Raw genomic sequence first — 27,774 nt, forward strand, 5'->3', positions numbered from 1 at the left:
GTCAATGTCATGTCAATCACAAATGTAACAATCCAATCAGAGAACAGATGGGTTTGGCTGTCAGAGGGGCGCTTTTTTGAACTGCAGGTCTTTGAAGGGAATAAATGCCCTTTTACATGCCAACCCAGCATTTTCCTTCATCACCACGAAGGAAAACAGTCTGTGGTCGTCCGAGTTTGGTGATTTTTGTGTCACAGGTCTACGTGTTTAATACAGGGACTTCCACAGCCTTTTCAACAGCGCTGCGGACCGCGGGGTGGGGGCGGGCAGTGTTTTGGAAATGACAGTCTTCATTACAAAGCTTTCTTCGTTATGAATTAGCATACATGTTTTTATTGAACATTTGAAGAACCAGCAAAAAAACCAAACTCTTGTAGAGGACATAAAGTCAGAGATAGAAAAGACAAGGAGCAGGTGCATCTAGTACAGGTAGAGCTGCTGCAAAAACCCACAGAGCCCAGCAGCCAGCAACAAATTCTGGATCCTTTGCTTTTAGTTAGCAGTTAGCATTAGCAGCACATCCTGCGTCCGATGTGAAAGGACTTTTATGCTGCGCACTGTGACTCACAGCAATGGTCCTGGGTCAGCCCTGACTTTGTGTTAAACTAATCCTAAAGTAATAATGTTATTTCTAACCACTGATATACCACAACTTTATCCTTTCAACAGCTACTGAAAGTTAGGGGACCTAGCTGCTATCGGATATTTATATAGCGATCCTCCAGCTTCAAACTGTATCACCCTTCAAGGACCTGCAGTTCAAAAAAGCTCCCCTCTGACAGCCAAACCCATCTGTTCTCTGATTGGATTGTTACATTTGTGATTGACATGACATTGACCAATCAGATGAAAGGAAGAAAAATAGGGTCAAAATCCGAACTTGTAACTTGCAGGGGTTTTTTTCTAAGTCCACACACAAATCTTTTTTACGCACACACAAATCTTTTTTACACATGCAAATCTTTTTTACACATGCAAATCTTCTTTACAAGTACAAAATATTTATGACCACATTTTGAGCCCATACACGTCCAGAAGGCATCTGAGTCAGACGCCTGGCTCGTCTCAATGCAGAGGAGTAGTGGCTCCACACTGAGCCTCTCCAAAGCACTTCTTTATCCTCACAGAGAGCCCAGACACCTTTCAGAGGAAGCTCATCTTCACCACTTATATTCTTGTTTTTGGTCGATACACACGCTCGTGGCCGTACGTTCAGCCTACACACTCATCTCCACAGCAGAGCATCAGTATCTATCCCCATGGATACAACATCAAACCTTAGAAATCTACATTAACATACATATTATTACGTTATTCAGAAACGACGTCACTCAGTCACAGTGAAAAACCTCATTGTGACATCTTCAGATGTCCTTGAGCTGCTGACTGATTCGACTACGCCTCACAGCTCCAGTATAAACCACAATATCATTTCAATTCAGCTCAACGCTGGAAATCAATCATTTGAATTATCATGTCAGGAAAGTCATGTCCAATCAATACGCACTTACTTACACTTACGTGTACCTGCTGGAGGGGGGAAACATGACCAATGAGGGGGTCTCAGGTATTCAGTAATGTGAAACTAGGTGATCCGTGTTTAAGTAACACTTCTTTCCATGGTGAAGGTTTTCCAGCAGAACATTCTCATCTGTACTGAGATGTTATTCACTTCATCTGGTTTCTAGTGTATATTTGCTCATTTCTATTCAATCACAGGTCGAACGTAGCAGAGTCAGGATATAACTCAGCTCAGCATCATTATCTGTGTTTCAGCTGCTGTCAGAGCCCAAAATAGTAATAAATTAAAAACTAAAGCACACACCGAGGTTCTCATATTTAGAGGACTGTTAACTTTAGGATGTATTTGGATGCTTTTACCTGGAGAAACAGAACATAATTATCTCTTTTAGGAGAATTGAAGTGTGATAACTTGAGGCCAGAATTTAGCATAAAACATCATGAAATGTCTCCGGCAGCAGGAATTCAGAGGAACTGAAGCTAACCCAATAAAGGAAACAAGCATTGTTGCACTCTCAAGCTTGCATGCCTACCTTGGAAAGCTTTTTGGTGTTTCTGTTAGTCTACACCTGTTATTTCATGCCTAATTGATGATAATAGCCAGCAGTGAGCTTGTACAGCCGGGTGTTTTCCTCACACTTCTGTCTGCAGATGGTCCAAAAGCTTCAAACTGCAGCTTTCTCCTGGTCACGAGTCCCACATTTAATGAGCTTATATCACTAGTGAGGAATTTTTAATGCATTTTGAAGGCTCGTGTAAGGTAAGGGACCGGTACCTGGACTGAACTGAACTCAGCTAACAGGCTCTTGATCAGATGATTCAGGTGGACAAATGTCAGACATCAGAACATCAAAACATACATACTCCGATGGATGCATTGGAGAGCAATTTGGGGTTAGTATCTTGCCCAAGGATATTTGGCATGTAGACTAGGGGAAGCCAGGAATCGAACCACCAACCTTCCAATCAGTGGATGACCTGCTCTACCACCTGAGCTACAGCCACCCCAAACCACCACTATGTCCTATAGCCACCACCACTTCGTTTGTATAACTATATCTATCTATATCTATATAGATATCGATATCTATATAGATATCTATATCTATATAGATATAGAAAGATATCTATATCTATCTATGACAAATATTTTAAAATGATCTTAGGTAGTGCCGTGCTTCTGATCACTCAGTTCACTGATTCAATTGCTGATCAAACACAGTTTAGAGGTAATAAATTAAATGAAAGTAATACATTAAAAATGTAAACAGTGGTTTCACTCTTGCACACCGAGTTTCTCTCATTTCAGCGTGTGACCCTTGAGGCTGGGCTTGTGGATATCGGGTAAGCAGCTAACATTAACATGTCAGCTACTGTTCACGTGCTCGGCTGATAGTGAGGGGAGGGGCTGCGTACCTGCCTGCAGGGGCTGTGTGATGTAGTTTCACCGGGATGAGGCAAAGACAACACTGATGGTATCTATACGGTTGTAAATGAGTATCCAAAAGTAATTTTAGCATGAATTAGTATCTGAGACTCTTTTTCTGGTTTTTGGCTCAGCCTAACCGGGACAGCAGAGTCTCAGTGTCTCTTGAATTTGGAGGTCAAAGCTAAAAGGAATTGTGACCTTACAAAAGACATTTTTTGCCTTAATTTCAACAACACTTGGCACAAATCTTTATTACGATAAAATAGCAACATTATTTGAAATCCCTGTGACTAAATGTTGTGCAAAAGCAGCTTTCTGCCCTTTCACCGTACCTCAGATCTGCAGAGCTCAAAGGTGTAAGGTGGCATTTTCAAACCAATTAATCAGAGACAAAATATTACTGAGTGTGATCATTTTAGCGTATTTCTTCCTCTGAGACCTTCTTGATTTTAAAGCACAGTGATCAGTTAGAGAAACACCTGAGACACCATTCAGAGCCAGACCACAGAGGCCAACATTTCTAAGCAGAGACAGCACAACATCAGACCAACTGTCGTCCATCCAGAGTTTACAGCGAGCACTGCAAACCCAAAGACTTCTGCACAGGCTGAACCGTTTCACTCCTAACTTTTAATGTCACTGAAATTGCTTATTTAGAACCAAACTATCTTGGTGAGAGCTGAATCAACACAGGCTATTGATAAAGAGGCAGCTGAAAACCTTTCTGATCAAATTCAGTCTGTAGCTTTCTGATGATTAAAGTTTAACAGCTGTCGTCTCCTGCGATGGCCTGCCCGATGATAAGTGCTGCTTGCTTTTCTTTGTGGTGAGTCTGAGTCATTTAATCAATATCCCAGTTTAGTTAGTTCACTGTGATGAAAGGTTTCATAATCGCATTCTATCGATTTACATTTTACACAGACGGGTGCTCAAATTGATCACAGGTCATTTGTTGACTCCGTCTGTGAGCTGTCCTCCAAGTAACTTTTACTGAATGCTATAAACACTGAGGTATGAAAACGAGACATGAGCTGTCCTCTCAGGCTTTTATGTGACTACAACAGTTTAACTCAAATTCAAATTTTATTTGTCACGTACACAGTCATACACAGTACGATATGTAGTGAAATGCTTGGACAACTGCTCGTGACCTAAAGAAAACAAAAAAGGAAAAGGCTATGAATAAGATAGGAAATAAATATGAAAAATTAAAAAGGGTAAATTTAACTAGGAAGGAATAAAATATAAATTACGGTTAAAAATGAAATAACTGTACAACACAAATTAGAATGAAGGGTAAATTTAACTGGGAAGAATAAGATAAAATATATAAATTAAAGTTGAAAATAAAATAACTGTACAACAAAATACACAATATAGAACTATATAAGAATGTATGAAGAAATCTAAATATAAATAAATATATACACAATAACAGCAGCTGTACAAGTATTAACCGGAAATGAAGAATATAGTGACCAGTGTTGTGCAAAAACAAAGTCCAGAAAGTCCAGTGTGTGTGTAAGAACTGTATGTGTGGGTCAGTACTGTGTGGTGGTGTGATTGAGAGACCGTATCGCCTGCGGGAAGAAGCTCCTCCTCAGTCTCTCTGTGTTGGTCTTCAGGGAGCGGAATCGCTTTCCTGACCTCAACAGAGAGAACAGTCTGTTGTTGGGATGGCTGAGGTCCTTCACGATCTTCCTGGCCTTGGTCCAGCACCGCCTGCTGTAGATTGAGTGCAGGTCAGGGAGCTCGGAGCGGATGGTGCGCTCAGCTGACCGCACAACCCTCTGTAGAGCTCGTCTGTCCTGCATGGTGCTGTTCCCGAACCAGGTTAAGATGTTTCCCGTCAGGATGCTCTCTATGGTGCAGGAGTAAAAGTTCCTGAGCACCTTGGAGGGCAGTTGGAAGTCTCTCAAGCGTCTGAGGTGGTAGAGACGCTGTCGGGCCTTTTTCACCACGGTGTTGATGTGACAGGACCATGACAGGTCCTGCGTGATGTGAACTCCGAGGTATTTGAAGCTGTCCACTCTCTCCACTGGGCACTCGTTGATGACGGGGGTCTGGTAGTTCCTCTCCTGCTTAGTGCTGAAGTCCACTATCAGCTCCTTTGTCTTACTGACGTTTAGAAGGAGGTTGTTCCTCTGGCACCAGTTCTCCAGATTCCTAATCTCCTTCAGGTAGGCCGTCTCGTTGTTATCAGAGATCAGGCCACCACGACGGTGTCGTCAGCAAACTTGATGATGGTGGTGGAGCTGGTAGTGGCCACACAGTCATATGTGTACAAAGAGTACTTTATGAATTCATGTTATTCTTTAGTGTTTTTCCACTGCGGCATTACTACGATGAGCCCGATTATGAAAATAAAAATGTAAATTTGAGTTGAAATCTTGATGCTCGTGGTTGAAACCAGTTGAGTCCCTCACGCAGACTTCTCACCTGCAGGCAGCCAATCCCTCCTCAGACTACAAACAACACTCAGAATAATCCCAGGGCCATAAATCACACCTATTCATGATTAGGATCATATTCATAAGAACACGACTGTTTACAGCACAGGTATCCAACCTGTTTTGCGCCACAGACCAGTTTATGCCCGACAACACTTTCACGGACCGGCCTTTAACAGTATCGGTATCAAAGAAAAGGATTTTATCATAACACACAGGAAAAGACCCAGGGCAGCCAAGTTAACAATAAAAACCCTGAAAAACATACATTTGACACCTGAGCCTCAACTCTTGCGGCCCGGTACAAACGACTCAGACTGGTACGGCTCCGTGGCCCGGGGGTTGGGGACCTCTGGTTTACATTACAGGTCAGGGAGCTTTGTTTCCTGCAGCTGATTCTCTGCAGTCACCGTAACTTTATGCATTTATTATCAAGAGATGAGTGGTTGCAAGCTGAATAATCAGACTATAATAAAAAAGGTGATCAAAGATATCATGTGTAAAATCATCCTCAGCATACCTTTAATTAACGTATTAGTAAAACCGTAGATTAGATGAAGACAGTCAGTAAAGCTTTCATGAACAGACCAGTTACTGCATCTCACGTCGCCCACATTCAAGCCACTAAAACGTTATTATCTGGGAACCTGGGTAACATCTTTGTGTTTCCCAGCCACTGTGCGTGGGACATAGGTGTGCTGTGGAAGGTTATCTGGTTGCACCTGATTAGTACTCTAAGCGATCGGCGTGAGTAACGGGCAGAACAACTACATTCTCTTCCACTAGAGGGCAGCACAACTACCTGCTGGGTTACTGCCAGTAAAACAGAAGAAGACAAAGGAGAAATTACATAATAGTCATGCAGCACATAATAGCAATAGACACATATTTGAAAAGGAAAAGTAGTCAATCCGACTTGGGTCCTGGAGGAATTCCGATTCCCCAGCATGAGTAGCGGTCAGAAGAAAGCAAAACAGGTATACTGGGGACAAACCCAGCCAATTTAGAAAAATGATCAATATGCTTTTTGTGACGTTTTTGTTTGGTGGTGTGCCGTGTGATTTTTCTAATGAGAATATGTGCCGTGGCTCCAAAAGGTTGGGAAACACTAGAATAAGAAAGAAACATTGGGGAAATGCGTCTGTAGCTGAAGATCATTTCTCTGGGACGGAGCCTGTATGATAAAATCTGTAGTGAATTATTATGTGGAATCAACACTGTAATTAGTGTGAAGACACCAAGTCAAAACACACTTTCCAATTCCACAAGCTTGCTGTGCCCTTGCGGAGAGTTTACTGTGACATATTTTCTGTGACCCAGTATTCGGCATTATCCGATATCAGCGGAGACAATGTCCTACCTAAACACAAACCTCAAAAAAGGGATCAGGAACCCTGTGTTCCATCACTTTAATATCCCCAACATCAGCCCCTGCCAAGCAGACAGCACTCCTCTGCCAAAGAAAACACATGGGATTCAGCTGAAGGGCTCCAGTTTTTCAAAAACAGTCTCTTTCAGTCTAAACTTCTTAAGGAGGTCGGTACGAACGTGCTTTCATTTGAAAAAAACCTGCAATGTTAAAAAAAGGCCTGGATTCAGCCGGGACACTGCCACCTTTCACCCTCCATGTTGTCCAAAGGTGTGTTTGCTTTGAAAAATGTGAGCAAACCTTCGTCATCATTACTTGACATTTTCATCCCCACTCTTTAAAGGAATTCGCAGAAGTTTATTTTTCACAAATTTCAGCAGAGGCCTGCTGATAATCTGAAAAACAACTAGAGAGTATTTCTGAAAATGATAAACAGGAAACTGCAAAAACATGGCAATGAGCCACTACTATCCTCAATATATCTGTGTGTGTTTGAAGTTTCCCCCAGCTTCACTGGAAACAGTATTTGGAAAAAATCTTGGAGAAGAGAGAAGTAATCAAAAGTATTATCATTTTAGCAAAAATATCAGGTAGCCTCTGCTCTGAGAAACAACGCAGGAATTCATTTGGTTGTGTCGTTTTGTGCCGCTCCACCAAACAGAGCAAACATTTACAGACGGCTTTGAGGAGGCGGTGGGATTCCACACTCGACTTAAAATAAAACCTCGCGCCAGTGAATGGCTCTCAATGTCCGTCTGAAACGACAACAGAAAATGTGGGCTCGTCTTAGGTTTATATAGGTCACGATTAAAAATGTTTAAATGTATAAATATCAATGCAAGCACCTCGGCACTGCAAGCCGAGCCCACGACTGCAGAGGAGAAAACTTTTTGCATATCTTGGTGCGCCTCTCCCCTGCACCTCAAACCATATACCCAAACAGCTCTGGGGTCAAGCCTCTGCAACAAGCCTTGGCTAAGTCAACAGGGAACATTAAGAACTGTCGGTGAATAAAACTCTTGTGCCCAGCTACAGTTCACCGCAAAGAGGAACTGGCTCACTTACTTTTTCTTTTTTTCCCCTAATCAAATAGGATATTTTCTTCTTCTTTTTTGCCTTTTTGCCCCCGCCCCTCCTACACAGTAGCTCCAGATATGTCAGGAGCTGTGCATGTCCAGAATGCTCTTTTAAGTCTCTGAGGCCAAGAGTGTAGGCCACTGAGCACACGTAGCTCTCAGCAAAACATCAGCATGCTTTATTTGCTCATTTTGTCACTCTCGATGAATCTCAACATTGTAAACGCCGCCGAAGCTGCAGGAATTTGAGGAGGATGATTGCAGAATCTCTGAGTTACAATGAGCCTTTGCTCTGACAGCATAGTTTCACCCATCAGACCTGCAGTGTATTTACACTCGCAAGTCTCACACACACACCTCAGACACAGCAGCGCCTCACCATTCAGAGCCGATTATGCAACGTGACACACGTTAAAGGTGGCCGAGCTTTGCACAGCTGCTGGAAATTTAAAGCTTAAAAATAAAAGTCACATTTCCAGTTGGTGCTGTTCAGGTTAGGCTACCACACTGCCTGCATCTATCAGCTGATTCGTCAAGACCGTCTGTCTGCTCAGGTATTCTCACAAAAAACAAAAAGCTTCATATAGAAAGAGAGGAGGAGGGATTTGTTCCAGCTGGCCCGTCCTCTATCTAACAAACGACTGGGACTAAAGAGGAATTTCATGGATGCTTTAAAGCAGTTCCATAAGTTACACTTTATTTGTCATGCTGGTACTCTGTGGTCCACACATGCATCTCTCACTGCAGTTATCTTTTCCTCTCACATCATACTTATCTTCACTAATCAAAAGCAAGGAAATCTGCATGCACTCATAATGTAGATTCAATCAAACAGATTTCTATTTAAACTCTTACAATCTGTCCGTCATGCAGCCACAGAGTGAGCCTGTAGTCAATGACTCTCCATCTGAGTCTATTACTTTAAGATGTGTCTGACAGTGACTGCAGAGTTTAGCCTCATTAGTCAGCTGAAGAATGCATGTTTAAATAAAGGCACGCTGTATACTTATGCTTGTGCATGGCAGTGAAGACAATTACGTACGACTCCCACACAGCCTCTGCCTCTTAATATAAAACATGAGAAAAACTTGCAGGAAAGATGACGTGCCATGAGAAAGTTTCATAACCCCGCCCACAAAAAGCAGCAAACCAGACCACATATTCATTTTGCCAATCTCCAGCTGAAGGTCATCTCCTGGTGGACCTCTGCACTGGTCCCAGTACTGAGACACGTTTAAACAGAACTCTGTTGTGTCAATATGGCAACTCTGACAAAGCTAAATATTAGGGAACTAAATATGATGAGGACGGCATCACAGCACTGACGGCGTGTCGCTGGGGGATACCTCACATTTTTATACCCAAATCTGAGCGAGTACACTAGACTTCTATGAGAAGTCGGAAATAAATCAAGAATAACATTCACCCACATCTTTGTCCTGTCTTCCTCCTCTAGCTCTCTACTGGTCGCAGCAGATGGCCCCGCCCCTCCCTGAGCCTGGTTCTGCCAGAGGTTTCTTCCTGTTAAAAGGGAGTTTTTCCTTCCCACTGTCACTAAGTGTTTGCTGACAGGGAGTCGTCTGCTTGTTGGAGTTTGCTCTCTATATTTGCCAGTTCTTTACCTTACAGTATAAGAAGCCTCGAGGCAGCAGTTGGCTATAATTTGATGCTATATAAATAAAACTGAATTCAACCAAACGGAACTGAATTGACTTTATGTTATACTAAACATGGTCACTGGAAGCATGTTTCCTGAGGTAACAGATCAGACATCTTGCTTTAATCAAAGGAGGCGCCCCCTGCTGGTCATCAGAAAGAATGTGAAGCATTTCCAGATGAGGTTTCCTTTTCAAACCCAGAAGCGACGACAGCACTGGGCTAACCTTATAAACAAACCCTCTTCATAATTATAAAGCAGCTGTAGCTGATTCATCTCATGGTCCATTAGAGGTTCATGTAACATAAGAATGAAATTCTACAGTATGAATAAAAGTAATGCGCTAACATGAGTAAGACTTCCTGTCTGAATCACATCAGTGAGACAACGCCCATGAACTCAAACTACTTCACAGCATCATCAAATGATGCCTTTTATTATTGTTTTGAGTTGCATATTATATGTTAAGGGTTTTGAGCCAAATACAAACTCATATTGAAGTTTTTAGCTTCTTAACAGTTAACAAATGCCGATTTCTGTATCTGTTGCTAAGGCAGGCCAACCAATAACCATCCGGGCAGTGCGCTCAAAACTACAAACCTGGTGGCTCTAAAGAGGAAATCACATTTCACTGTAATCCATTTCATAGCTGAAATATTTTAGCCTGGACCAAAGTGGCAGACTACCACATGGTTGACAGAAAGACACAGAAAGAGGTCGTAATGCATTATTAATGGCAACAACATAACATATGCTGTGTCAAATAGTCTCAATCCTCTCTCTGCTGGATGAAACACAGAGCCAGAGTAAAGGTCCAAAAATACATCAGACATGAGAAGCTTCCTCTCTTTCCCTTTCAGGGAAGCAAATCAAATATCTTCAGTATGTGAACCATCAGCTGTGTTCATGTGAGTGTACATGAACTGAGAGACACGCAGTGGGAGGAGGGGTGATGGGAATGACACACCCCGCCTGACATCTAAAGGTCAGCTGAATTCCTTCGTCATTTACTCCGATTCTTTTTTAAAAGAGGCACGTGGTGCAAGTTTCAATCAGGTGACCAAGAAAAAGGAAGTTTCCCTCCTTCCAACCATTTACGATGGACGTACTGTAGCTGTTAAACTGCATCGCCTTTACTAAAGCTTCCAACAAACCAGGTGTGTTGAGGATCAAACGCCGTCATTATTCTCCCATAAACAGACCCAAATGTGCTCATGGAGCCCAGATTTCCCAAAACGGTGACAAGCTCTTTAGTTTTTCTATCCACAAGTTTCAGATGACGGTATAAATTTAGAAGGTTTAATAAACTTCCACATATTTAACTTAAAATCTCAAAAGTGCCTCAAAGAGAGTTTCTGAAGCAAACAAAGTGGTTTCCAAGTCGTATAAAAAGTTTCACCAACAGTGTGCAGACTTACTGAGTTCAAGACTTTTTATTCAACCAAGCAAAAAGCTCCAGGATTCATCGTTTCCATGCAAATATCAGAGATAATCATTTCAAGGCCGTCGCTGCTTTTCAGATGAACCCAGAGAACTTAGCCTGCGCACTGAGCAGAACTTTTATAAATTACATTAGTCTGGATGTGGGTGATCTATGCTGATGGATTGAAGTCTCATATTATATATAATCCATATTTTAATAGTAACAGTGGGAAAACTGTAACGTAAAACAAAAAAGGGGGTTGCTTAGGAGGGTACGACTTACAGCCATACCACCCTGATCTCCCTGAGCTCAGAGGCTCAGCAGAGTCAGGCCTGGCAGGCCTTTGGGAGGCTGCCGGGGAACAGCAGGTCCTGTTGGCTGGCAGCTCTGGAGGCTGAGCAGATCATCTAATCTCCTGAACCCTGAGCTATTCCCGATGCATTCATCAGAGTGTGAATGAGACATGGTGTAGAAAAGTGCTACACGGGTTCAGTCCATTCATGAATCAACCAAACCCTCATTGCTTCGGCTTGTTTGAACCTTACAGTGAGTCTCTCCTCATTTTATGAATGTATTATAATAGCAGCATATTTAGCAGATAAAGAGCGGGGCCCATCTATCAGGAGGAGGCACACAGAGAAAAAACAGCGTGATCATTTATCCAAGTGGCTTCGGATTTGGAAAGCAACCCAGAGCGCAGCACACAGCAGAGCACACATCTGCATCCTTATAATTATTATATCCTCCTTAACTCAAACAAGTCCAGCTGTGCGATCAGTGCTTCAAATAAAAATCTCTCACAGACATTTCAGTCCTTAATCTGGAAGACCACCCAAGGACTGTTAGGTGGATAAGGCTTAATTGGAGCTGGAGCCTGTTTAATTCAGCACTTAGTTCATTGCCAGCATCAGATTTTGAAAATCGTCGCTCGCAAAACGCAGACAAATCTGGTCTCCTCCTTCTCGTGCATGACTCACAGCTATGCTGTTTCTCTGGAGTTAAGAGTGCCACAAGTATCACAAGAGGAGATGATTTCATGTTATTCGTGCTGCAAATTTAACGGAGAAGGTGCCGCACGCCAACTTTGTGTCACTTTCTAATGACTTCATTTGTAACTACAGGCCTCGGCTTACACGCAGCAGCTCAGCGAGTCAGATTAGAGACACAGATTTTAAATACCCAAATATGGAAACGAGTTACAAATGATGCAGGTTCTGTAAGAGAACTCGCACCACGAATCTCTGGAGCAAACGTGCGAAACAACCAACACTGGACTGCAGATTCTACAGGATCACTTCTCCTCAGTATGAGTGAAGGAAGAAGAAAACAGAAGTCAGCAGTGACATGTTTCATGTTTCATGAAGGACCAGCTCTCCCAAGCTTTTCTGACATGCAACACAAGGGCCATCCCCCACGCAGGCCAGCAAAGATCGCCCTCGGTTCGCCCGCTGCTGCTGAAGCAGAGGAAGTATCTGCCTCATAAGTATTTAGCTGCCAGGCTGCCTGCCAGCATGCTAGCTGCAGTAAACACTTCCAGACAGCAGCCTGGCTATAATTAAGAAACTGTAAAACGCACACCTAGAGAGGGCCAGGGCTACCACTTGAGATCAAAGACGGCCGGCCCTCAACGACAGGCTTTTAGATCAGGAAGCACTGGTTTGGAGAGCGTTTGATGTCGGGTTCTGTAGTCCTGCGTGTTTTGGATTTAGGCTGCAAACATGAGGAGGAACAAGAATCAGTGCTGCGAGGAACCAGGAGCTGGATAATCAAATGCAAACTTACCAAATAAACTCGATTCTGTTTCTCTGAATTTAACGTCCCACATTCTTACTTTTATTGTGGCGATTTTACAGTTTCCCGTTTATTTTGCTCTCTGGCGTGATGTAACACTGGGAATGAGAAGTTACAGTAAATGAGGTCATTGTGTAATAATGATGCCTGTAGAAACAAAAAGAGCAAGTATGTCTCAATAAGAGCCGTCTGAAATGCTTCAGTGGGAACATGCAACACTTCTGTTGTTTTACTGATTGGCCTGAAAACATGTCCAAGTCTCTCCCGCCTTCATCTCTATAGTATCGTGTAGCACGGCACTTCTTCTGTTGTTGTAACCGAGCTGATGGCTGCAGCTCAGAGTGAGTCAAATCTTTCTGTTTTTCCAAAAGTTTAGAGATCCTGGTAAAAGAAAATCAACAGATTTGTAACCCAGATGTGGCAACGGGGTATGTTATCTTGAAATGCTGGAAAGCTGGAATATAAGGGGATAACAGGATGCTGAAGATAAAGTTCCTACCCTCATCCGTGCCTACAGACGGAGGATAGAGATTGAAGAGATAAGATTATGGACAGAAGTGGTGAAAATGAGCTTTCTGGGCTCAGCTTTAGAGATGGGACGAAGAGCTGAGTCATTCAGGAGGAGCTCAGAGCTGAGCTGCTGCTCAACCACACTGAGAATGGCTGGCTGAGGTGGTTTGAACATCTCTGAGCATGGGATGGCTGAGGTGAGTTGGACACAGCATTCTGGACCAGGACACACTGGAGTGATTATGTTGCATCACCATAGACTGTTCTGGTGATCTCTGCTTAAACCGCGGCCCCTGGGACTGGATAAGCAGCAGATACTGGACGGACTAAAATGTATTGTCTGTTAAAGGAAACAATGAAGATTCGACCCAGTATTGTGCGTTATTTATGATGTTCATCTTTTTAATAACCTTTGATACTCTGACAGTAAAGCATGTGATCATAGAGCAGCAGCAGTCTAACTGACAAACCTTGATGGCTTTTGGCATCATGCGAGTGGCATCCCCCCCCTCTCTCCAGGCCCGACTCTCCTGTAAGGCTGGACTATAAATGTCTCGGGGGGGAGACTCAGAGACACAGACTCTGCTGTGATGAACTGCTTCCTCCAGCTCCAATCAAAGGAAACGGCCAAATCCTGCAGCTCAGAGGATGAACTTAAAGGTCAGACTGGCATTATCTTTGTCTTTAGACGTGCCTGTCGCTGCAGTCGGTTTATTTTTAGAGATTATGTTTAGAACTTCACAGAGAGTTCAGGAGCTTTTAAAGCATGCATAATTAATTTGGTGAAAATGATAACTACCAGAAAGAGGAAACAAAACCTGACTGCATATGTACTATTTTCTAATCGCAAAATTAAACATAGGGACTGGTCGTTTGCAATCACCATATTTAGAACCACAAAACAAAGCTTGGCCTTATTTTTGACCTCGATAATATCTTAAAATATTTAAAGTCACATATTTGTTGACAATTTACCATCGAGCATCTGACAGCCTGTCCACTTTTCCACCTGCCTCCTGCTCTCATCATTATTCCTCCGTTTGCATTAACAGTTAAACACACACACACATACACGTCAACTAGAAAACAACTAATAATCTGAATTTTTTTAAAGCAAATAAATATTACGGGGAAAACGGAGGGAATCTACAATACACATACACAATGTGAAATTATTTACATAAAAAACCAAAGAATGAGGGCAAAGCAGAAGCTACCAGGGTGTGTTAACAATGTTGCCTTGGCTACCTGTCCACCTTCATGATTCTCGTCGTGTCACTCGCTTTCTGCCAACTACATCCTTCATATATATATATCTCTCTCCTTCTCTCCCTTCCCCGCTCCTTGGTGTTGTCAGCCAAAAGGCAAATATAGCAGCCCCGTCCCTATCAAATCCAAACATTGTTCTGGTTTAAATTTGGTTACCGGTACATAATAAGTGTTACATAATAAATGAATGTCAGTCAAGCAGTAAACCCCCGCTTCATCAACCAGTTCACTGTAAATGGGAATATTATTTAGCACATGTAGAAACCAGTTTGGCTGTCTGACCAGCAGCGTCTGCAGTTTTCAATCAGATCTAGCATGAACAAAAAACAAGATGACATCAGTCCTCAGCTCAAGGCTTCAGAATAACAGTTTACAGACAAACAGATGTCACAGATGGGAGTAGCCATCTTTTATATACAGTCTAAGTGAATGATCAGTGTTAAAGCCACATTCAGCTCTAAAGAAACCGTCTGAATTAAGCTCCTTTAAAATGCAGATGTTTGTCACATCTCTAACGGACAAATTGTAACTTTATTTAATACTACACCGACTCATCCTACTACTAAAAAACCAATAATAATAATAAACTTTGTGGGCAGCACGGCGGTTAGCACTGTTGCCTCACAGCAAGACGGTCCTGAGTTCAACTCCACCATCAGGCCGAGTTCTCTCCGGGTACTCCGGCTTCCTCCCACACTCCAAAGACATGCAGTTAGTGGGGACAGGTTAATTAGAAACTCTTGGTATGAATGGGTGAGTGAACGGTTGTCTGTCTGTGACACACTGGTGAACCCAGCCTCTCACCCTATGATTAACTTGTATCTTTGGTTTTAAGCTATACGGGCTGACGTTACAGAAGCTTAAAGAGGAACAAAGCTCCACAAACAGCTTTATGTTCTTTAGGCACAGATAAAGAGGGAAAAGGGCTTCAGCTGCAGTTTGTTATGTGGGGAGAATTCAGATTTCAGGTTGGCTTTAACATGGAAATGATTCTGCGTCACAGTGACTCACTTCCTGCTGCTGCACTGTGACACAGTGTGAACTCATTACTTCATTATGCTCCACGATACAAAGACCGTAGTGACAGGAACATTTAGTTTGATGTCCAACAACAGAATCATTACTCTGAGCGACATTTATTATTTTACTGAATGCTGGTGATAACCCTGCATGTTTTTTAATGAACCATGTCACATTTTTCAAAGGCAAACCTACAATCTGAGGGGGCAGAAATTAAACTGCATCTCTATATACTTCCACCAAGGTCCGTAATTTGGCAGTAATACATGTAAATGGGTTGGAGTTGGCTGCCTGAAGGTTAAAAACCATTTAAAATATTCCAGTTTTGAGGCTCACCAGAGGGCTTCATTTCTCCTTCAAAAAAGAACAATAAGGTCTTTGCTCCTAATTACTGTGATCGTGTTCGAGTGTGATGTGTTTTTAGTAGCTTTCGGGCAGCCGCAGCCTTTGGATATAAACAGCACAGTTAGTAATCGTCACAGCCGGCACCTGCTAACAAGTGTCCGCGCTCCTTAGCCTAGCCTTGCTTGCTTGTGTCTTCATCCCACACACCTCCACTGTCATCCAGAAATAGCACACAGTGACTCATCTCTGTGACGCTGTAATTACTCATGCTGGTTGCTCAGGCTAGCTGCTATACAGGCATAATGTTGCTATGTTCACCATCTTGCTGTGGCAAATATTTTGGCCAAATATTGAGCCAAGATAAGTCGAGGGATCAACACATTTATCACCATCTGTCATGCAGACAGTGTGAAAATGTTTGAATTTGAGTTTAACGTTTCATGAGATGTTTAAAATGAAACTAAAGAGAGTTTGCCCCATCATATGTCAGAGATCGGTTGAGCCAGCTAGTGGAGGACTATGAAGCATGAGGATGTGAGAATATGTGATATAAAGCACAGCAAATCTAGTTTAACTCTCAGTGCATCGGATTTGTATTTGCATTTTGACCTTTTTACTTTCTGTTAGGAGCTTTGCTTTAACTTTGTCATGAATATATTTCCAACAGAGAGTCAGTCCTACAGCACTACAAATGTTCACCATTAGCAGTAGAAATTCATTTTTATTTCAGTCTCCCCGGCTGAACAGCTCAGAAACTAAAAAGACACTACGAGCGCTGTCCATCGCTCCCCCATCAGGAAGGTGATTTTTGGAGGACATTCTTTGTGTTGCTTTTCAAATCTCTGCAGTATTTCAACTACAGCTGAAGGAATCTGGGTTTGGCCTATTCTTTCCTAAAATGCAGAGATGCTCCGCTGGCCAACTCTAAGAGATTTTGGCTCTGGTCGTTGCCCAATGACTGTCCAAGTGTTTTATGAGGGGTGATAGGGAGGATGGGACTGCAGACTTTTAGAAAGGACAAAAGGAGCTCGTGCTTTATGTTGGGAAGAGGTTAGGAGGAAAATCCCTTCACGAATGCAATAGGAGACTACTCACCCGTAACAAACCTCTGTACAAAAAGTACAAAAAGCTATTACGTCTGCAAAAACAATGTGCTGTAAAAATGCCGAGCAGTGATGTAAAGGAATGCTACAGACATCCAAAATCCTTTGGTGTCAGTTGGTAAGGTCATGGCACTTTTGAAATGAAAAGGACTTTCATGGGGTGGGAAAGGAAGGAGTTTTACGGCCGAGGAAACTTACCAACCCATCGCAGTTGTTAATGGCAACCGAGGCCCCGGGGACGTCTGTGATGTCACCGGTAAAGGTGCAGTCGGTCTTGAGCAGCTCACGGCGCAGTATCCTCTCCGTGCCATTGGTGGATTCAGTCTGGTTGGCGCCCACGCTAGAATCGTTGCCACCACTGCCGTTTCTGAATCCCGGGACCTCGTCATGCCACTCCACCATCGCGCCAGGCGCCACCAGCCTGCTGTTCGGCCGCAGACGAAGGTGAAACTCCTTTCCGAAGGCAGTGATGTTGAAGAAAAGCCTCTGTTCAGTTTCACCGTTTTCAAGCACCTCCCTCTTAACACGCTGCTTGTGAGTGGCGGAGAGCAGGTGTGACAGGTAGTGTCCGTGGGAGTCGGTGCTGAAGGGGGTGACCAGGCCGTATTCTTTCAGCCGGCTCTTCAACTGGTCTGCAAAAAACCACAAGAACCCAGCAAAGTTAGTTTTTCCAAACAGCAATAAAACAATATCAAATTAGTCTTTTCCTCTAAACACATCAGTCAGCCAAGGCCTGATTATGCTGCCTGCTCTAATCATCCTTTTATCACTTTTAGCCAACTAATGTTCCTCTGAGACAGGACGAGCTTTGACATTCATGGCAAACCTTTAAGAACACTTGGACTTGATTTCCTGTCAGCTAACATTTGGACCTTCATTTTTCTGTCTCTGCCAACTCAAAAACAAAATATTGGACTAACTGATTCACCACGTTTACCTTCTTAGTCCAACGAGAGAGAACTAGAACACCACAGCTGAGAGCCAGACTGACTGAGCTAAAACTCTCTGAGACACATTATTAGGCCAACAGAAATGCTAATAGGACACTTGCATAGTTTCAAAGGCATCTAAGACCCAGATGGGAGTAAGCGTCAGTGTTGGGGTTATATTTTCTTTCACTTGGACGAGGATCCCTGACCCTGCTTTATGTCACGGGCAGAGCGACAAAATACTCTGAGAACAACAACAATGGGACAAACTTACAGCACCGGTGTCGTGTCTACAGTGGAACTATGAGCACACCTGATTCTGTGTTTAATCCTCACTATTCCCACATTTCATATCTCTGGGAAACACAGCTGCCCTCACTGATTGTGAAACCTCCAGGATTGGCAGACGTTTTGAAACACCGCTGTCTGCGTGGATCGTATCACTCCACGTTCTTTGGTTTCGATGTGTCACACCAATTTCAAATGATCATTTTCCAGACGAAAACAAAGACATTCACCGTGGATAATGAACTACAGCGCTGCTGAGCTCACGTCTAAACTCTGCTACTGTGCTACTGCCTAAGTAGCAGCTGTATCACAGCAGCAGGACTCTGTGTGGCTTCCCACGAGGCATATTCTGCTGTCCTGCTGCCACATGGATCAACACCAGAATATGTTATGTGTGATCTTGCATATGACACTGCACTGAAATATAGATGAGCCAGGTTTAAAGACGACCTTGAGCAGCGTAGGTGTCGGTTACTACTGGGCTTGCTGTGAATTTCAGGACGACTGGTGTTGCTTCGTACTCATTATGATTCTGATTCTGTCAGAAAACACTTATTTTCTCACCGTTGTTGCTCTTCTGCTGAGCTGTGCCGGCCTTCAACACAAAAAAATGTAACACCAGCACAAGCCAGTTTCACCTGTGCCATTGTTTTAACATATTGCTTTGTTTCACCCACTTCCTTGTTCATTGGCACATTTGTGGTCAACCCAAATGTACCAGAAAATCTGTGGGCTTTCTCAAACACTTTCAGATTTAGGAAAATTCCATCCGAGCTTGGTTTGCTTTTCCAAGAATCTTTGGTTGGAAAAAATCTAACAAGAATATTGAAAGCGTGTAATTATCTTGCTGCTTTTGACCAGAAAACATCAAACAGGTGTCAATGGGGAAGCTAAAATTACATATCTGAGGACGTGACTTCACACAATCACAGTGAGCATGCACGTGGATGCATGTGATGGCAAGAAAAGACTATTTTAGAAGCATTCAAAGCAAAGACTGCAGGTTTCATGACGCCAAAGCATGACAATGGTACCGATGGAGCACATGAAAGCATGGAGTCCAAGAGATGAGGCGAAAAAAAGCGTGAAAACTGTGGGTTTGAACTTAAAACAAACATCTAAATCCTTTTTCCCTCCCTGTTACATCATCCTGACATTACTATATCTGCAAAGCAAGGAAGGCGCACAGTTAGCTGCCCGATACTGAAATATTTGGAAAAAATTACATCAGTTGTACCGAGTACTACATATTTTTCCACAGAGTGCATTTAAGCAATGAAAAGACACAGAGCATCAAAAAGAAGCCAGAAATGTGTTCAGCTTGTTAGTGTGTGTTTAAAGAGCAGGCTTTCACTGCTTAATCCTCATGAGGAAGACGTCTAATATAAAGAGTCATTTGTCCCGCTTACAGGACTATGTTTTTAAAGCCATGCAGATTTTGATTTTAAGCACTGATTGGATATAAATCAACGTCTCTATCGATTAAACTTGTCATGATATTTTCAGGTAACCACGCCCGTTTTGATGTTTGATGTAGTGCGTCGTTCCTGCTCTGGATTCAGATCGTTCGCCTAAGACTACAAATCGCCCGCTGATATCACTGTTAATGTGTGCTACTACAAAGTCACACCTCACAGCTGCCGGATCGCGGGAAACGTCTTAAACTGGAAATGCACAAAAAGGCTTTTAGCGCAAATATGACTGCGGTTAGCGTGCTCCACAAAATGTAAACGCAAACAGAAAAAAAGAACAACTTGACTGCGGTTTGATGATGTGTCAAAAACAACCAGATCCATATGTAGCACAAAGTCCGATTTCAACTGCAGCTATTTTTAATTGAGACGTTAAACAGTAAATGTCTCTGGCTGTGAGTGTTTGATGGTGTATAATACTGTATATCTATACACAAGCTGACTGGTTTTCTTTAACAGTTAAAATAAAATTGAAATTAAAAGCAAAATAAAGCAAAATAAAACACATTTCTCATGTAGAAACACAAAAACGGATCCAAACCTGCAGGAGAACAGAGGCTTTTTGGAGGACTGTACTGGATCCAGACATTTACCAGCTAAAATAATCTTCTGCTGGGCAGGTATTCGGTTTTTAATTAAACACTCTTTTTGTTTCCTTTAATGTGGAAAAAAAAAGCATCGCTCTCACAGCAGCGATCAGACTTCGGGTCACCTTTCGCTAACTTAGCATCCTCATTAGGTTGACAGAGTTTATTTATGCCTGCTTACACAGGCAGAGGCTGCATGACAGAAATAAAAACATCCTGTTGCATGTATTGTTCTCACTAAGTGATCATTTTACACATAATTACAGCTGTTGTCTGTGTGATGTGTTTTGTTGGAGTATCCCAGTATTCCCATTATTATCTGACAGAGCTCCATTTGCAGTGGAGAGTGTGAAAACCGAGATGTTCTGCTTAAAGGGAACATTTACTTTAAGTTTGTCGGACCAGGGTACAGATTCACTCTGGAACGATGAGGTAAGTGAACAGAGCTGCACATGTTAGACCCAAACAACTTGTGCTAAATGAAAACAAAGTAAGACAAACATACTTTACAAGAAGCACGATTAGAATCGCAGACTTTATACATAAAAGAGAGAAGTTTAAAGAAAAGAAACAGAAACATATACAGGTGTTTTACAAGGTCGTCTAACAGGAAGGCTGTAGCTTTACTTACAAAAAGCACGAGTCCCAACAATACAAGTAAAAGATGAAATACACTGAATGAATACAACCACACAGCACTCACAATATATCTCTCAAGTAGGGCTGCAACGATACACAAAATTCACGGTTCGATATTTTTTCGATACAAAAAAAATGTTCATGCCTTTTTAATTTGTCATTTATTAAAATTATAAATATATATTTTAAGTCAAAAGTACAGTTTTTAAATTTAATGTTGCTGAAACAACAAAGTAATAAAATAATAAATCTGATGGAGAAATCACTCATCTTTGGAAAAGAGAGTTTATTACAGAGAAATGTCTCTTTCCAAAATAAAAGCTATACTATAGCTTCTTCTGGGCTATATTCTCAGCAGCATATTAAACATATCAGGTCCCCATAAGGAGAATCCTGTGCTAACGGCTGTCTAAATGACTCGGGTAAAGTTTGTAGCATGCTGCTTGTTGTTTTTGTCTGCTTCCACTTGTCTTTGCACTAGGATGCTGTCGGAGTAAATGTGCAGTCATATTCGTTGTGTTCCCACTAGTGCTGTCAGCGTTAATCTCGTTGACGCCATAACGCGGCAAATCTCTGGATCACCCCGTGTGTGGGGCTGGACAGTGTCAACACGTTAACAAGCTAACTGCGCTAACGCACTAGTTCCCACCAATTGAGCATTGCGTGTCACATCCAACATACTGTTTTACTTTAGTCCATGACGCGCTTACCTTCAGGGTCATACGTCACATGACGACCAAAATAATTCCAAACGCCAGATCTGAATGAGGGTGGGGGAGGTTCAATTTGCCATCTTGCAGCGAGCTTAGCTTCTGTCTTGCTAGCTTGTGCTGCGCTCAGTGGATCTGCACTCGACAGTGCAGCCTAGGCGGAGTAGTCGAACCCAGATCCACTGAGCGCTCAACACAGACAGCATCGTCAGAAGGAAAGTTGATAAAATAAATTAAAAAAAATTGTATTGTTCATACATATGCGTACCGAACCGAAAGCACTGTATCTAACGGTTCAATATCGATACGAGTATCGTTGCACCCCTATTCTCAAGGGTTACCCACCAAAGACCTTCAAACACAAATCCCTCAGTGTCACAAAAGAGTCAGTTGAAATCCATTTTCTGATTTCTTTTCTGTCCTGTGTCCATTAACTTATATTCTCTCTGTCAGAGTAAAAAGTTCTGGCGACAATAGTACAGAAGCACACTAAAGCACATTTCAAATAAATGCAAAAGAGCATCTATGAGGGGCCAGACCAGCTGCAACAGCAATGAAATACTGGAATACACTCCTGATCAAAAATATTATGCCTCAGTGGCACTTTGACACATCAGCCAAAGCAACCTTTCTTCAAATTCAGCAGTTAATCCTAATTAAGCTCCATAATTCTGGTTTTCTGGATATAGTTATGTTGACTTTATCTTTGATTTCTCTCTTTTTTTTGTCTCTTCTAGTCTTGTTTGCTATTTGGAGTTGAATATAGAATTTCAGACCACAAGAAAATGTGCGTAACAAAAGCAAAGAGCGACGTTTGTGGCTTGGCGGTTAAGGGCTAGTGGGCAGACAATGAGCGATCTTTCAAGCTGACTTCCCAGTTAATCAGGGAAGATGGTCCCTCTGCTCTCAGTTATTCCATTTGCATTGCTGCTGAATGTTGTTTCTAAATGTTGCCTTTTCACAGGTTTGCTCTTGATGTGTGACAACATCAAATCCTGGCATTTAACTGAAAGGCTCGCCGACACTGCTCATCTTATCCAACCACCACAAATATACATGTCACAAACTTCTGCTGCAGTTGTCCATATAGAGCAAAACATGTACAAAGAAATACAAAGCACATGGGCAGCAGTTTCGTAAAGTTGAGCTGAGACATGCATTTGATCGACTGACTCTTCCAACAGAGGCTGATGAATCAAAACACAGAAATAAAACCTTAGTGGGAACCATCAGGAAAAAAAAACTGCCTTCAAATTCTCTACACAGAATGATACAGTGGTGCTTCAAGGTAACGACGAGTGACCAATCAAAAGAGAAAAATCGTGAAAAATGCCCGCTCCAGCTACATGTCTACCAAAGACTGGACATTTTAAAGGAAAAATTTAAATGGCTCTCTAACACAACATCACAGAGTTTGTTTCATAAAGGTGACATTCCTCCATCTGTCAGTGTCGACACTTTACTACCGTAAAACACTTCGTACTATTTTTCCTTTAATTTGTCAGCGATATATGAGGTATTGTACACCTCAGAGACTTGGCTCTGCTCATTGGCTGATGTATTACCTCAGTTTGTGAAACTGAACACAGAAAATTCAATCAATTGCCACTTCACAGATAAAGGCACTGTGCTAGAAATAAGCAGCTTTTGTCCTAAACTATGAAACACCAAAGAAAGATCCGGGTGCTTCAACAGCACCTTGAATATCACAGTTTACGTGAACTGGAAATGAACCAGTCTGTTCAAAGAGCAGTCCGACCATATTTGAAAGCAAAGCAAGGAAACAAGGTTACCACAACAAGGATGGATGGAGTCAAGTGTTTCTGAACACATTTTTAGATCATCCATCTTTAACCCTTTACCTCTTGAAAGCCTGCTAGGAGTAATGCTCGAGGCTCTGGGAGGTTTCTGTCATATTTCAGCCTGCATTTAGAACAAAGTGAGGCCGGGCTCTGCCTGAAAACCCCCCAGAAACTATTCTAATGGTCATCAAACCACATCTTTATTATATACTGAATTTTAAAACTCATAAGAGTAAATGGCCTGTATTTGTATAGCGCTTTTCTAGTCCCTAAGGACCCTAAAGCGCTTTACACAACCAGTCATCCACCCATTCACACACTGGTGATGGCAGCTACATTGTAGCCAAAGCCACCCTGGGGCGCACTGACAGAGGCGAGGCTGCCGGACACTGGCGCCACCGGGCCCTCTGACCACCACCAGTAGGCAACGGGTGAAGTGTCTCGCCCAAGGACACAACGACCGAGACTGTCCAAGCCGGGGCTCAAACCGGCAACCTTCCGATTACAAAGTGAACTCCCAACTCTTGAGCCACGATCGCCACAAGCTGAGTACACGGGAGGTCGTCAAATGTCGCCTTTATGGGGGACAGAGTTAAAAGCATTATAGGCTGAAGAAATGAGCTGGAAAATTGCCTTTCACACAACCTCAAACTCACCAACCGCTGCTCAAAGAATTGTTGGACAATCCAATCAAAGGTTAGAAAGCTGTGGACTGGGCAGCACTGCCTTCAGATTCTCTACACAGAATGAAACAGTGGTGCTTCAAGATAACGACGAGTGACCAATCAAAAGAGAGAAATCGTGAATAAATGAGATAAAAAAGTAAAACTGTACCGAGGCCTCACTCAATGGTATGAATGAGTGTGACTCGTGTGCCGTGGCCTGTCCCAGCTACATTTCTACCAAAGACTGTGGAAAAACTTAAAACGCTCTCTAGCACCATCACTGTAACACCACATCACAGGGTGTTTCATAGAGGTGCCATTCCTCCCCCCAGCAGTGTCGCCACCTTACTAAAACACTTTGGACTGATTTTTCAGTTGCCACCAGCTGATAGGCTCTGTGGTTAAAAACACGCCTTAGCATCAGCTGAGCCCTGACACATCCAGACAAGAGCAAAGAAATAAGGAAATAACAAATAAAAACCAAAACATTATTCACCTTAGAGTCATCAAATACACATTTGTGCAAATTTTCTTGATCCTTTTACTTTCTTTAGAGTCACCAAACCATCTAAACAGCATAAAATTGCTATAATTTGCTGTTGAGTCTGATGGAGCCTGTTCACAGGGAAATGCAGTGAGATGAGACAGACACACAATCAGCAACCCTAAATTTGTCAAACAGGCTCTTTTTCCATCCTTTTTGCTGACTGAAATGCTACCAGTAAATACATGAAGAATGTGACAACATGTTATCAGAGCACTGATGAACTATCATCGAAGAAGAAGGAGGAGGTAACAAGACTTTACCAAAGCACAGCTCTGATTTAGCTTTATGGCTTTGACCGCCGCAGCTTTAAGGTAGTGGAGCTGGACCAGGAGACAGCAGGTGACAGAAAGCTGAGGCTAAACTCACAGTGACCTGCATAAAACTACAGTCAAGTGGGACAATTCTCTTCCATTGTTTATGTTTTCAAGCTTAAATCAAACTTTGCTCTTACTGTGGAGAAAAGTGGACTTTCTCATGAAGAAGATTCATTAAATGTTGATCAAGACATCGGCAAGAAATTTGGTGGAAGCAACAATTTATCTCATAATGCAAATTTCCAACTCTGTACTTTTACTCTTAAATTTTGCTAGAACAGCTTTGCAGCTTATTCGTGTTGCCCCGCCCCTCGGTCACCTGCTGGCTGCAATGAGACATTTTAGCCCCTCAGATGAGACGAACATACGATGGACATAATCACAACAAATGTTGGAACAGAGAGGTGAGGTGGGAATGTGAAACCATTTAGCACTCACACACAGGTGACATCATAGAGGTATTCCAAGGAAAGTAATGGATTACTAAATTACTCGTTACTTTCGGCTTTTTTGGTGTGTTTTTTCTTTCTTTCTATCCAAATAACTGAAGAAACTTTGTCACAAGAGTAACAACATAATTAATTACTGAATTTGTAATGCGATTACATTACAGTTATATAATTATGCTTTACACCCCGACACGTGCCTTGGTGATACTGGTTGCCAACAGCAAGGAGAGTTTGTTTTCAATCAGCTCAGTTTAGGGATGAAATATTCCTTTTCACAACTCTAACCCTGCCTTTTGAGAAATTACACTCACAAGTGGATTTAAATGTGACGTCGAAGGATCCTGACCACGCAGCCATACGTGACAAGTTACAGCTGCCACTGCTGGATGCATTTAAAAGAGGCCAAAGGCAGCGTTTGATGCCCTGGGAATGAGGATGATCGTCAGGAGTTAACCATAAAACCAATCAGGGTCTGACCTTCACTAGGAAAGAATTTTATTTGCTTCATTATATTTCAGCAGAAATTACCTTTTGCTTGATGTCCTCCCCATGTTTACCTTCTGCTTCCCATCCCTTACAATTCAACCTGAGCTCACTCAGTTTTACAAATAGTAACAGAACCAACAGGAAAATCCACAAGATTTACTTTTTCATCTGTTATATGAGATCAGAGAAAATGAAATCTAAGCCAAAGAAATCTGCTTGTAAAAGTTACAGAAGTGGCAAATTAAGAAAGGCTTCGCCAAATGAGCAAGGAAACTGCTTTACAAGGCCAATAATGACCACATGGAGCAAACAGTGGCTCACTACAAGCAACGGGGAACCACAAATGCTCAGCCCGCAGTCAGCTGTCATCTTGCTGTGTGAGGGCCCCGGAGGCGTTCAGAAGATAAGGGCCGGTGTAAAAGGATCCTACGTGGACACTGCTGCAGCTCACTTGTTCCTTAACCTCAGAATGAATAACAGATGTTCAGGATCTCGAGGAGGAATTTTCTTTCCTGTATAACAAAGCCCTTGAAGCAGCTTGCTCATGCAATATAAGTGTGTATGTGTGATAGAGGACTCTGTGTGTAGGGTGCTAGGGGAGGGCGAGGGGGTATATTACAGAGCTCCTCACACACAAACTCGCCTCCCACTTTGATCTCAGTGAACCAAGTTGTCCTCATGAGTTTCTTCTCTGCCTGGGGAGAGACTCCTCTGCCTTTTTTCTACACACATCTAATTATTAACAAAACGAACACAAATAAAGCCAGACTTACCCTCTCTATCTACTTCACCAGCCTGTAAAAGAGAGAAAAGAGCTCGTTAAATGCGGCACACGCCAGAAGGAAATGATAGATCAGAGTCTGAGATGTCCAGCGGTAACAACACAACAGCTCTGGAGTTTTCTGTGAGCCGCGCTGCTTGTAAAAAGTCCGAAAATACCTGTTTTACATCCAAAGGGCAAAACTCAGACGTCTGCAGTGTCAACGTGTGTTTCACAGAAGTGTTCAAGTTTACAGAGCCGAAAGTTTAGAGCCTTGTAGTTGTGTCGTTCCACTTTTTCTCCGCTTTACAGCTGAATTCGTTTAATATTGACGAGATTCAGTCAAACTGCGCGTATTTATTTATTTATATGCGTAAAAGGAGGCAAAAGCGAAGCGGTGCAGACACTTACCTTGGCAGCTGAAGTCAGTCCTACAAGTAGTAAAGCTAGTGACAGGACAGCCATCACGAGTCTTAAATGACAAAAAACAAAAAACGTTATCCCAACGTGAAATTAAAATAAGGGGGGAAAAGAGACAAAAATCTTTACGCAAACGTGACCCGGCTCATTCAAAACTTATCAAACTGGATGTGCGGCCAGTGCCTCGGTCTTAGGTAAAAATCAGAAAAAATAAGAAGCAACATAAAGTAGTTAAAGTTTCATTAAAGCAGGAGTGAAGCGAGTTGCGACACTTTTGTCATTCAGTCAGTGTTTTTCTGATGACTGAGTTTCGTGAAAGTTTTGGTGAAGTTAGTAGGACACCCCTCTCTGCCGTGACCGGACAGAGCCGCAGTGTGTAGCTCTTGCAACCTGGCACCAGGCTCCGCTGGCTAATAAACGCAAGACCAGCCCTGTGTGACGTCACCATGTGAGTCCGAACACATGGAGGGACAGGAGGAGGAGGAGGATGAAGAACCCAACCCCCAAACCCCTCCCTCATCTCACCACACACAAGTGAGCGACTCAACAAACAACAAGAAACCTATGAACTCTAACGATGCCAGCAAAAACCCCGCGAAGAAGAATTACAGGCCTGCGCAGGATCAGGTATTTATTTAAAATCAATTTCTTGCTCTTTAGTGGCGCCTACCGTGGGTCACCGAGAACCCACGGAGGACCAGAGGAAACACGTGGAAGAAAGTAGTTGTATAAATAGATTCTCC

At 42.6% G+C, this 27,774-nt stretch overlaps 1 protein-coding gene across 5 annotated transcripts in view; it reads right to left on the reverse strand.

The window, feature by feature from the left end:
• Positions 1 to 27,414, reverse strand: part of adamts3 (ADAM metallopeptidase with thrombospondin type 1 motif, 3) — a 137,856-nt gene extending 110,442 nt beyond the window's left edge. For 4 of the 5 annotated variants that reach the window (XM_076891210.1, XM_076891208.1, XM_076891209.1 and 1 more), the window contains exons 1-3: positions 27,023 to 27,414; positions 26,625 to 26,646; positions 17,162 to 17,595 (exon numbers count right to left, since the gene is read on the reverse strand). In XM_076891210.1, coding sequence (XP_076747325.1) covers positions 17,162 to 17,595; positions 26,625 to 26,646; positions 27,023 to 27,076 — 510 coding nt within the window. In that variant the 5' untranslated portion in view covers positions 27,077 to 27,414. The remainder of the gene's footprint in view (positions 1 to 17,161; positions 17,596 to 26,624; positions 26,647 to 27,022) is intronic. The other variant, XM_014408120.3, reaches the window with a different exon arrangement.
• Positions 27,415 to 27,774: the final 360 nt, after the last annotated feature.

The sequence above is a fragment of the Maylandia zebra genome, linkage group LG12, assembly GCF_041146795.1.
Source record: "Maylandia zebra isolate NMK-2024a linkage group LG12, Mzebra_GT3a, whole genome shotgun sequence".
Lineage (NCBI taxonomy): Eukaryota > Metazoa > Chordata > Actinopteri > Cichliformes > Cichlidae > Maylandia > Maylandia zebra.